Below are 13,280 nucleotides of genomic sequence, written 5' to 3'. Positions count from 1 at the left end.
AGCATGGCACCAAATAAAATAAAATATATCTGTGATGATGTAACACCTTTACTCATCTCACATGCTAGTAAAGTGATGCTTTAAATTCTCCAAGCCAGGCTTCAGCAATACATGAACTGTGAACTTTCAGATGTTCAAGCTGGTTCTAGAAAAGGCAGAGAAACCAGAGATCAAATTGCTAACATCTGCTGGATCATGGAAAAAGCAAAAGAGTTCCAGAAAAACATCTATTTCTGCTTTATTGACTATGCCAAAGCCTTTGACTGTGTGGACCACAATAAACTGTGGAAAATTCTGAAACAGATGGGAATATCAGACCACCTAACCTGCCTCTGGAGAAATCTGTATGCAGGTCAGGAAGCAACAGTTAGAACTGGATATGGAACAACAGACTGGGAAAAGGAGTAGGTCAAGGCTGTATATTGTCACCTTGCTTATTTAACTTATATGCAGAGTACATCATGAGAAACACTGGGCTGGAAGAAACCCAAGCTGGAATCATGATTGCCGGGAGAAATATCAATAACCACAGATATGCAGATGATACCACCCTTATGGCAGAAAGTGAAGAAGAACTATAGAGCCTTTTGGTGAAAGGGAAAGAGGAGAGTGAAAAAGTTGGCTTAAAGCTCAACATTCAGAAAACTAAGATCATGGCATCCAGTCCCATCACTTCATGGCAAATAGATGGGGAAACAGTGGCTGACTTTATTTTTCTGGGCTCCAAAATCACTGTAGATTGTGATTGCAGCCATGAAATTAAAAGATGCTTACTCCTTGGAAGGAAAGTTATGACCAACCTAGACAGCATATTAAAAGCAGAGACATTACTTTGTCAACAAAGGTCCATCTAGTCAAGGCTATGGTTTTTCCAGTGGTCATGTATGGATGTGAGAGTTGGACTATAAAGAAAGCTGAACATAGAAGAATTGATGCTTTTGAACTATGGTGTTGGAGAAGATTCTTGAGAGTCCCTTGGACTGCAAGGAGGTCCAACCAGTCTATCCTAAAGGAGATAAGTCTTGGGTGTTCATTGGAAGGACTGATGTTGAAGCTGAAACTCCAATACTTTGGCCACCTGATGGGAAGAGCTGACTCATTTGAAAAGACCCTGATGCTGGGAAAGATTGAGGGCAGGAGGAGAAGGGGACGACAGAGGATGAGATGGTTGGATGGCATAACCAACTCAATGGACATGGGTTTGGGTGGACTCTGGGAGTTGGTGATGGACAGGAAGGCCTGATGTGCTGTGGTTCATGGGGTCACAAAGAGTCGGACATGACTGAGTGACTGAACTGAACTGAATACCTTTACTTGTGTAGTAGATCCCCATCACGTGAAGGAAAATGATGACACTTGCTTTCTCCCACTTGAACCTGATCCTCCAGTTTTGTCTCTCTGTATGGTTCCCAGTAACTCTGCTCTAGTTTTCTACGTGACTGGTGAACATTGTTTCACATCTCACCCATGTGCTCGGGCCGCCCTTTCTAGAACCCCCCTCATGTCCTGGCTCTGTACTCTCTGTCTTCTGAGACACAGCCCTTTGTCTCAGCGTTCCTTGAGCTTCGCAGGTTCACCTGCCTCCTTTCTCCTTTGTGCCTTTCCTGTGCTCCGTCTGCTTCAGTTACAGAGCTGTTCAAGGATACTTTTCTGCTCTTGTTTGTTTTCATGTGTCTCTACCTCGCCTAGAACACAACACAGAATCACTCTTTTCTTTACATTTCTAACTTCTCCCAGGACAGTGTCTATGATTTCCTAGACACAGTGAATGTTTGTCATCTTACTGATTGAGTGAGTGACCAAATGAATGAATATGTTTTCTGAAGTTGGGTTTTTGTTTTATTTTGTCTTGTTTGTATAGGAAGGAGCCACAAAGTCAGAACTTGTTGCAGAAAAAAGTGATACTGATATTATTGACAGGGCTCCCCAAGAGCAAACAAATCATGACCATTCGACTTCTGTTGATGGAGCACACAAAAATAATAGAAGCGGTAAGTTAGTGAACATCTGTGAATTTTTTCTATGCTTAAAAGCTCATATAAAACCATCTAAAGAGTATGCATCCAAATATGATATGCATTTCTTTTGAAGTATATTTCTTTTGCTCTCTTTCTTCAGAACTATCCCACCTACTACCAACCTTTTCTTTCTGAGAATGCTTCAACTCTCTGAAATTCTTTTCCACTACTTTATTTTATTGAAATATTCATGGATAGAGATAGGCTTATATATGTCTTTAAAATTCATAGTTAGTAAATGTTCTCATTAATGTATCTGTGACACCGTTTTCCAGATATGCTGTCAGCCTTAGGATTGGGAGAAGAGGAAGATATAGAATCACCTTGGGATTCTGAGGTATTGTCTTCTATTATTATTTTGAAATGTAAGCACCAAGTGATGTAAGAACATAAAAGCGAGAGATGCTATGACTTTCTCACCTTTGCATTTCCCCATCAAAACTTGGTTCTTACTTTAAACCTGTATTGAATAAATAATTCTGTGCTAAATACTACCAAATAGTACACTTTTGTTCATTTGCAAGATTCACCTAATGAAATCAGTGTTGTACAGAAACCAAGGCTTAGAAGTCCTAAGGAATCCATTGGGGTTCTGAAGTTACATTTATCTAAAAACTGTAGCATTACTCCAGGTCAGTCTATGATCAAATGTTTCTTTCTTTCTTCCTCTGTTCCTTCCTTTCTTCTTTCAATTTTTATTGAAGTACAGTTGATATACAGTATTGTGTCAGTTTCCTGTGTGCATCAAAGTGAATCAGTTACATATATATACATATATATTTAAATCAACTCTTTTTTATATTCATTTCCCATATGCGCTTTTACCGAATATTGAGTAGAGTTCCTGGTGCTATACCGTAGGTCCTTATTATTTATCTATTTTATACACAGTAGTGTGTATGTGTCAGTCCCAATCTCCAAACCAAATGTATGTTTCTTTGGTACATATGCATGTGTAAAACTGTTAGAGTCAGAGAGAAACAGGTTGAATTGTGGGTTTTTGCGACACCGACATTGAAAAGTAAGTGCGTGAAACTTGAACCTATTACTACATTTGGATTGTCAGGTTGATTTGCAAGTAACATTTCAAGAGAAGCAAAAGCATGGGAAATAGTAATAAATATGTGGGGTTGTAATAACAGCAGTTAGCTTTAGTGATTTTTTAGTAAGTGCAAACCATTTTGGATTGCTTAAGTAGCACGTGCAGAGTACATTTATGGCATCCGTACTTGAAGTAACATAAAGTAACAATGTCCTGTTTGAAGGTGGGAGCTATGGAGGGAGATAAGAAGGGCCTGATCTCTTAGATGCAGGCAGCCACTGCCTGGTGATCCAGCACCGTGTTTGAATTCAGCACCCTGGTTCTGTCACATAGCAGCTGTGGGATATTGGCAAAACCTGTCTTAACCGGGTTAAAAGTAGGCAGTTTTTAAAAGTATGGTATTTTCTTCAAAAGGGATTAGGAACTCTTTGTGCAACTCATTATTATCATTAATTCTAGCAGAGTATCTCTGAGAGCCTTCCACAGAAGTATGTGGATCATTTATCTGGAACTGCTGGTGAAAGGGGAAAAAAGACATTAAATGGACAAGTAGAAGGTAAGAACTGTATTTTACAGAAAAGTCATTTGACAGAACCTTGATTGAAAATGGGAATGCTGATATATTCTAATAGGCAAAGAAAATCACCTGTTGGACAGGTAGTGAGAAAAAAAGAGAAAACCAGGGCAATTTTGTGTATCTTATCAGGTGCCAATGACAGATTACACTGAGAATCCAGTTTAAGAAGCTAAATTATTAGTTATTAAGCTTACTTCACTGTCCAATGTTTAAGACTTTGTCTGGTTAAGGCTCTCCAATGCAGGGGGTGCAGGTTCTATCCCTGGTCAGGGAACTAAGATTCCACGTGACACATGACAAAAAAAAAAAAAAATATATATATATATATATATATATATATATATATATACATATATATATATATAAGTTCTGTTTCAAGATACTCTATACCCTAAGGAAGGTCAAGAAATAAGAAGCAAGAGGGAATGAAGAATGAGAGAGGCAGAGGGCACAGGGAGGAAAAGAAGAAAGGGAAGCATGGGTCTGTGGGGGAAGGTAGCAATAAGTAATAAAGGTCTTTAGATAAACGGAGAGTATTTGACATGGACGATGAATTTGAAGTGAGCTTCCGGCACCAAAACTTGTCAGAGAAGAACAGCAAAATTCTCCCCCTCTTCCTGTTTTACTCGTTATTAGGAAGACATTGAGAACTGAGGTCTCGGCAGCAGAGCTGTGCTTTATCCTCTGTGGGGGAGCACGGGCATAGGTGCTCAGCTGTAAATGTTTCAGATTGATGTCGTACGAAATGTTGCTGCTTTCTAGGATGGTGTCACATAGGCCACAACAAGAGAACTGGAAAGAAGGAGAGAGCAGGGGGCGTGATGGGGAGACAAGGAGCACACAGCATGAAAGCGAGTTCACTGGAAAGTTTCCAACTTCTAATGCAGTTTCAGTATCTAATGCAGTGTTACTTCAACTTAATTCACTCTCCTGAAAACTTAGCCTCCGTTTCCTCACTCTAACACTTCCCCCCAAACTGAAACTGCATTAGAAGTTGGAAACTTTCCAGTGGACTTGCTTTCATGCCTGTAGAAGCACTCCGGGAGTTGGTGATGGATAGGGAGACCTGGCGTGCTGCAATTCATGGAGTCGCAAAGAGTCGGACACGACTGAGCGACTGAACTGAACTGAACTGAATGTAGAAGCAGACTCCTTATAGACTGGAGTTTCTCAAATTTTAATTAGTAGCTTGAGGACCAAGTGTGAAGTATACATGCTGAGCAGGAGGTCTGGGAATCTGCATTTCTAACAAGCTCTCAGAGTAGCAAGGGTGTAGCCTTGCATTTAGAGAAATCTGGAAGAAGAGCTTTGCATAGTGGAGAACATAACAGGATCAAGGAAAAGCATTATTTTGTTTTTCTTTCTGAGCATGTTTATAACCAGAGGGAAACAAAGAGTTGAAGTAGCAATTATAGGTGTAAAATACCATTGCTAAAACTACAGGCTCTCAGGCATCAAAGATATATGTTGTACCAGTATTTGTTATTCAAATTAGATTAATTTGAAAAAGGATTCATTTTTTTAAAACATAGCTGATTTTTTGAAAGTTGTTTCATAGAAATCCTTTGAAGCATTAGCATGATGTACCATACCAAACTAAGTTTTGAAGCCAAACAGATTAATCAGGTTCATTCCCTAAATGCTAGAAGTACTTTTAATAAATACTACACTGATTTTGAAACATGCAAATTTTTAATTTCTAATAATTCTCTGGCAATTGAATTTATTATTTCCTTTTTGATAATTGTATTTCAATATTGAGAATTTATTATACATTATTTCCTAGATGTGTCTTATATACCTTCTTGTATGAGTGGATCAAGAAACTTTAAGATGGCTAAACTAGAGGAGCCAAGACATGTGGGCAAACCAGTAGCCCACATGGATATGGGAAAAAAATGAATATTTTTATGAGCCATTTTCTACAAGTATATATCCAGACTAATCAGTTCATTACTCTGTCTCTGATGAGAAATGAATTATACATTTTAGTGAACTGTCACCCCAGCTGTGCAATCCTTAAATGACTGGACAGATTGAAGAACATGATAAATACTTGTAATATAATGGTGCAAATGATAACTGCTGTGCTGCATTTAGGATATGTTGTTGCATTTTACCGTCAGCTTTCACATTTATTTTCTTGGGTTCATGATTTGCTCCTCTGATTAAGATCCATTTTCTCCTCATCAGTCAACATGTTCACATCGATCTATATGCACTTTAGTATTTTATAAAGCCATTGAAAACGTAATGTTACTTTTTAAGTATTAACTGCATGTTTTGGTAAACCTGTATTCCTATTTTTTCTTCACTATCTTTAGTGGATTCATAAGTCTGTCTTACCAGTGTCCTAAGATCCCCCTAAAAACAAGACACTAAAATGAAATGTATTCAGTGCAAAGACAAGGACTCTGCTCATTACTAACTCTGCATGAATATGCAGCTGCTGCTGCTGCTAAGTCACTTCAGTCATGTCCGACTCTGTGCGACCCCATAGACGGCAGCCCATCAGGCTCCCCCATCCCTGGGATTCTCCAGGCAAGAACACTAGAGTGGGTTGCCATTTCCTTAGCTGGCTTTCATATTTACATGTAATTAACTCTATGTCCCTTTTCCCTTTTAGATTCTCCTGAGAAATATCCTAACATAAAGGTAAAAATGTTGATGATTTTATCTTGAATTATGAACTGTGGGTTGTATCATATATGCATTATTTAGTAATCAACTTGTTTCCAAACCCCATTCAGCCTGCAGTCAGAATGAAAGATTATGTTCCTAATAAAACAGTCAGAATGAAGGATTTACGAACATCCGGTTCAGGTAAATTTTTCAGTACACAGTTAACTCTGGAAAGAAGGACACTGAAATATTTGAAATGCTCAGTCTTCAAAGTTCTAACTTATTTTTGCAAATTTAATGTAAGAATTTAACATAAATAAGGCAAATGTTATTGTTGATACCTGTGCTTTGAAACAAAAGATATTTACAAGCATAAGAAAAAGAAAATTTTTAAATGTAAGCTTGAACTCAAGATGTTTCTGTATATGTTTCAGTACGCTGAAGTTCTCAGTTTGGAACCTCTATACTTCTCAGGAATTCTCAGAGATTAAATGTTAGACTCTTAAGATTTTTCCAATGTCCAAAAATGTTTGTTTGAACCCTGAACTTTCTCTAGAGTAAAACTTCACTTGCTACTATATCAGTTATATTTCAGCTTATAATTATTTCATTCTAGTGCTGTTACACAGATGAAAGTAGGCCAATCAGATATTTTGATTAGCAGACTGTATGTGTCTATGTTTGTGTATGTGTGTGTGAGTTTGTGGTGTCTTTGATTATTAAAAGTAGGGGAAGTAATCATACTTTAATAAATATTTAATAAATATAATCTTTTTAAACCGTGATTCTGAAAGTTGTTTGCTTTAGGATCCTTTTATACTTCTAGAAATTATTGAGAATTCCAAGGAACATTTGTTTATGTGTGCTGGTGTTTACTATATTGAGTTCAGATCAGTTTAGTTGCTGAGTCGTGTCTGACTCTGTGACCCCATGGATGGCTGCACACCAGGCTTCCTTGTCCATCACCAACTCCCGGAGTTTACTCAGACTCACGTCCATCGAATTAGTGATGCCATCCAACAATCTCATCCTCTGTTGTCCCCTTCTCTTCCTGCCTTCAGTTTTTCCCAGCATCAGGGTCTTTTCCAGTGAGTCAGCTCTTCACATCAGGTGGCCAAAGTATTGGAGTTTCAGCTTCAGCATCAGTCCTTTCAATGAATATTCAGGACTGATTTCCCTTAGGATGGACTGGTTGGATCTCTTTGCAGTCCAAGGGACTCTCAAGAGTCTTCTCCAACACCACAGTTCAAAAGCATCATTCCTCAGTGTGCAGGTTTCTGTATACAGTTCAACTCTCACATCCATACAAGACTACTGGAAAAACCATAGCTTTGATGAGTCAGACCAATATTGGCAAAGTAATGTCTCTGCTCTTTAATATGCTGTCAAGGTTGGTCATAGCTTTTCTTCCAAGGAGCAAGCGTCTTTTAATTTCATAGGTGCAGTCACCTGCTGCAGTGATTTTGGAGTACCCCCCAAAATAAAGTCTGTCACTGTTTCCACTATTTCTCCATCTATTTCCCATGAAGAGATGGGACCAGATGCCATGATCTTCGTTTTCTGAATGTTGAGTTTTAAACCAACTTTGTCACTCTCCTCTTTCACTTTCATCAAAAGGCTCTTAAGTTCTTTGATTTCTACCATAAGGGTGGTGTCATCTGCATATTTGTGGTTATTGATTTTTCTCCTGGCTATCTTGATTTCAGCTTGTGCTTCATCTAGCCCAGCATTTCACATGATGTACTCTGCATATAAGCTAAATAAGCAGGGTGACAATATACAGCCTCAACATACTCCTTTCCCTATTTGGAATCAGTCTGTTGTTTCATGTCCAGTTCTAACTGTTGCTTCTTGACCTGCATACAGATTTCTCAGGAGACCGGTCAGGTGGTCTGGTATTCCTATCACTATAAGAATTTTCCAGTTTGTTGTGATCTGCACAGTTAAAAGCTTTGGGATGATCAATAAAGCTGAAGTAGATGTTTTTCTAGAACTTTCTTGTTTTTTTATGACAATGGATGTTGGCAATTTGATCTTGGTTCCTTTGCCTTTTCTAAATCTGGCTTGAATATCTGGAAGTTCGTGTTTCATGTACTGTTGAAGCCTGGTTTTGGAGAATTTTGAGTATGACCTTGCTAACATGTAAAGCGAGTGCAATTGTGCGGTAATTTGAACATTTTTTGGCATTCCCTTTCATTGGGATTGAAATGAAAACTGACCATTTCCAGTCCTGTGGCCACTACTGAGTTTTCCAGATTTCCTGCATATTGAGTGCAGCACTTTCATAGCATCATCGTTTAGGATTTGAAATAGCTCAACTGGAATTCCATCACCTCTACTAGCTTTGTTCGTAGTGATGCTTCCTAAGGCCCACTTGACTTCACATTCCAGGATGTCTGGTTCTAAGTGAGGGATCACACCATCATGCTTATCTGGGTCATGAAGATCTTTTCTGTATAGTTCTTTTGTGTGTTCTTACCACCTCTTCTGAATATCTTCTGCATCTGTTAGGTCCATACCATTTCTGTCCTTTATTGTGCCCATTTTTGCATGAAATGGTCCCTTGGTATATTTCACTTTCTTGAGGAGATCTCTATTCTTTCTCATTCTATTGTTTTCCTCTATTTCTTTGCATTGATCACTGAGCAAGGCTTTCTTATCTCTCCTTGCTATTCTTTGGAACTCTGCATTCAAATGGATATATCTTTCCTTTTCTCCTTTGCCTTTAGCTTCTCTTCTTTTCTCAGATATTTGTAAGGCCTCCTCAGACAACCATTTTGCATTTTTGCATTTCTTTTTCTTGGAAATGTTCTTGATCACTGCCTCCTCTGCAATGTCACGAATCTCTGTCCATAGTTCTTCAGGCACTCTATCAAATCTACTCCCTTGAATCTATTTGTCAGTTCCACTGTATCATCCTAAGGGATTTGATTTAGGTTATACCTGAATGATCTAGTGGTTTTCCCTACTTTTCTTCAGTTTAAGTCTGAAGTTGGCAATAAGGAGTTCAGGATCTGAGCCGCGGTCAGCTCCCAGTCTTGTTTTTGCTGACTGTATAGAGCTTCTGCATCTTTGGCTGCAAAGAATATAATCAATCTGATTTTATCATTGACCATCTATCTGGTGATGTCCATGTGTAGAGTCTTCTCTTGTGTTGTTGGAAGAGGGTGTTTGCTATGACCAGTACGTTCTCTTGGCAAAGCTCTGTTCACCTTTGCCCTGCTTCATTCTGTACTCCAAGGCCAATTTTGCCTGTTATTTCAGGGATCTCGTGACTTCCTACATTTGCATTCCAATCCCCTATAATGAAAAGAACATCTTTTTTGGGTGTTAGTTCTAGAAGGTCTTGTAGGTCATCATAGAATCGTTCAACTTCAGCCTCTTCAACATAACTGGTCGGGGCATAGACTTGGATTACCGTGATATTGAATGGTTTGCTGTGGAAATGAACAGAGATCATTCTGTCATTTTTGAGATTGCATCCAAGTACTGTTTTCGACTCTTGTTGACTGTGATGGCTACACCATTTCCTCTAATGGACTCTTGCCCATGGTACTAGATACAATGGTCATCTGAGTTAAATTCACCCACTCCAGTCCATTTGGGTGCTTCCCTGGTAGCTCAGTCAGTAAAGAATCTGCCTGTAGTGCAGGACATCCAGATTCGATGCCCGGGTCAGGAAGATCCCCTGGGGAGGGAAATGGTAACCCATTCCAGCATTCTTGCTTGGAAAATCCTATCACCAGAGGAGCCTGGCGAGCTACAGTCCATGGGGTCACGAAAGTCGGACCCAACTTAGGACTAAACCACAAACCAGTCCATTTTAGTTCACTGAGTCCTAAAATGTCTCTGAAGAACTTCACTGTGCACTCAGAAAGAATGAGGATGGAAGTAATGTTTAGAGTTGTGAAAATAGTTTTGACCTCTTGGACCCCCTGGCCCAGTGGATCTCTGGATTTCAGGGATTCTCAGGTCACACTTCAGAACCAATTTTAAACCATTGACCCGGTTGGATGTGAAATGACAAAGGGGCCCTTGTGTTGACATGGAGTTTAAAGTTTCACTTTTACATTTCTTGCTTGTGTCTTTGATTTCTCTTAAGTAATTTAGACCTGACAAGTCCTTTTTTCTAAAGCGAATATTTCTGTGTTGTATTCATTCCTGCCTCATTGCACTCTGTGCTCTCTAGATCCAATGTGGTCCTAGACTTATCCTATTTTCACATGGAAATAATTAGTCACCCACAAGACTCATTTCTTATGCAAGTTTATGATGTCTATCTAAGGCTTAAAACATCAGTTCTAAAGATATTGATGATTTGAGGAAAGATGTCTCATTGTAATTAAAGAAGTTGGTGGTGGTGGTGTTCAGTCACTAAGTCAGGTCCAACTCTTTGTGACCCATTGCACCGCAGCACTCTAGCCCTCCTTGTGCCTCGCCATCTCCCGGAGTTTGCCCGAGTTCATATCCATTGAATCAGCAATGCTATCCAACCATCTCATCCTCTGCTGTCCCCTTCTCCTCCTATCCTCAATCTTTCCCAGCATCAGGGTCTTCTCCAGTGAGTCAGCTCTTCACATCACATGGCCACAGTATTGGAGCTTTAGTTTCAGCATCAGTCCTTCTAGTGAACATTCAGGGTTGATATCCCTTAGGATTGACTAGTTTGATGTCTTTGCTGTCCAAGGGACTCTCAGATGTCTTCTCTAGTACTTCTCTTTGAAAGCATCAGTTCTTCAGTGCTCAGTCTTCTTTATGGTCCAGCTCTCACACCTGTATATCACTACTGAAAAAACCATGGCTTTGGCTACATGGACCTTCGTCAACAAAGTGATATCTTTGCTTTTTAACGTTGTCTAGGTTTGTAACATTAATTAAAGTAGTAGCATTCATTAAAAGTGTTTTTAAAACCATGGTCTCTAGAACATAATTAAGGCATAATCTCTAGACATAATTAAGTGCAAAATAAGGGAGACATAGATTTTCTTAATAATTTTTGGTATGTTGAGAAAAATAATTATTGGTAAAATTCTTTTGGAATACAGAATATGTAATAGAAATCGAGTGAATCAAAATCAGTAATACTAGAAAGTTAAAAAGTAGAACAAATGAGACATACTAGTTAACATCTCTTCATGAATGACAGTGATGTGTAAGATACAGTAAGCTGTGAAGGACTAGTGAGTTTCAGGGGCGAGGAGGACATGGAACTGATTCTCTGAAGAAAAACTTTGTACAAGTTAGTCAGAATTGTCTTCTTACTCACGTTCTAATAAATGGAGACTTTGTTTTCACATTTTTCAGATTGGGCTTCTACTGCTTTGAGCCTCAATAATGAGACTTGTCAAAGAGGCGGGCATTTGAAAGTTGTTGATCAGTTTGCATTGGTGTCCCAATCAATGACCAAAAATCAGTCAGCATCCACAGCATCTGGACAGAAGACAGTAATAGATAAAGTAAAGATGATGACTGCAGCAGTGTTCATGGTAGGGAATTACACACTCCATCAGCTGTGCAAGTCGCAGGTGCCAGAAAACAGAGAAAGCAAAGAAGGTAATGCAGAAGCCCAGAGCAGTCAGCTGTGGGCCACCTGGGCATGGCCTTACCATCCTTCTGATGGTTCCAAATTATATTTTGTGGCAAAATCTACCTTGTGCTGACTGCTTTTATGCAACCTATAGCAAATCAATACCTCTTAGCAAGGGTTTTGCATTCTTTTTCTGACCATAGTAATACAATAAATAACAGAGTTAGGAAAAAGTGAGTTCATTTAGGCTAGTATTTAGCATACACCTGAGAGTGGGTAGCAGGATTATGTTTAGAACTCTGGGACTAGTTGGGAAACTAAATGGACATCTAGAGATTGCCTTCTAAAAATGTGACTTCCTAGCAATATTTTTATATAGCTGTCAATTCATAAGTATTAGTTATGATTATATCAGTATAACTGCAAAAGCAACTGTGATACCAAATACTAAAATATTTCTTGTGTTTTCTCTGACTTCATATATTTTAGAATTGGTTTTGCCAATGGTAATGGGGGTCATGGGAAATTTGCTACATAGTACCTTGTTCTCAGCTGTGTCCACATAGTATATCAACTTGTTTTACTATTTGTAATGAATTAAGAGTTCACAAGGGATGTTGGTATAAAGGAGAGCTGTATTATTTAAAAGCAGTATATAGAAAGTCAATTCTGACTCTACTAGAATGCCGAATCTATTGAGTAACCACATCTAATAATGTGTTGTCCATAAATACTAATTAATTTAGCACCTTTAAACAGTCATATGGTCAGGGCTGAAACTCCAGTACTTTGGCCACCTCATGCAAAGAGTTGACTCATTGGAAAAGACTCTGATGCTGGGAGGGGTTGAGGGCAGGAGGAGAAGGGGACGACCGAGGATGAGATGGCTGGATGGCATCACTGACTTGATGGACGTGAGTCTGAGTGAACTCCAGGAGTTGGTGATGGACAGGGAGAACTGGCGTGTTGCGATTCATGGGGTCGCAAATAGTCGGACATGACTGAACGACTGAACTGAACTAATAGTAAGAAATTATACACTGTTTCTTTTTTCACTCCTGTGCTTTTCTCTTCTCTATCCTCACCTTTGCACTTACAGAAGATTCTCATTATCTCCTAGAACAGTGACTACAAGCTCTAAACTCAAAGTGTTTGTCTTTTTCTTCTTTTAATCTATACAACTGAGTCATTTGCTCCTGTTTCTCCTTGAGCTTGGTAGGTCCAGAAAAAGCAAATTCAAATAAAACACCTACACGAGTCCCTTCAACACTGGACAATGTGAAATAGGAAAACTACGAAATAAATAGAAGCAAATTCAGTCAGTTCATGTTGATCATTTCCCTTCTCATTTGATACCTTTTATAAAATAAGCAGAATCTACTTTTTCAGAGTCCCTGGATTTGTACATTTATTAGTTTCTTAAAAACTTATCTATACTGTACCCTGAAAGTTTTATATCCTAAAATATTTCTGTAAACACTCCCTTAGTTCAGG

At 38.8% G+C, this 13,280-nt stretch overlaps 1 protein-coding gene across 1 annotated transcript in view; it reads left to right on the top strand.

Annotated features, from left to right (window-relative positions):
• LOC128058038 (ankyrin repeat domain-containing protein 26-like) overlaps window positions 1-13,280 on the top strand; it is a 48,442-nt gene that overhangs the window by 8,317 nt on the left and 26,845 nt on the right. Inside the window, exons 3-8 of the mRNA XM_052650422.1 lie at window positions 1,862-1,991; window positions 2,294-2,355; window positions 3,523-3,616; window positions 5,424-5,521; window positions 6,263-6,292; window positions 6,388-6,460. Coding sequence (XP_052506382.1) covers window positions 1,862-1,991; window positions 2,294-2,355; window positions 3,523-3,616; window positions 5,424-5,521; window positions 6,263-6,292; window positions 6,388-6,460 — 487 coding nt within the window. The remainder of the gene's footprint in view (window positions 1-1,861; window positions 1,992-2,293; window positions 2,356-3,522; window positions 3,617-5,423; window positions 5,522-6,262; window positions 6,293-6,387; window positions 6,461-13,280) is intronic.

This window comes from Budorcas taxicolor, chromosome 13, assembly GCF_023091745.1.
Source record: "Budorcas taxicolor isolate Tak-1 chromosome 13, Takin1.1, whole genome shotgun sequence".
NCBI lineage: Eukaryota > Metazoa > Chordata > Mammalia > Artiodactyla > Bovidae > Budorcas > Budorcas taxicolor.
Note: the sequence above shows the minus strand (reverse complement) of the source record. Positions and strands in the feature narration are given on the sequence as shown.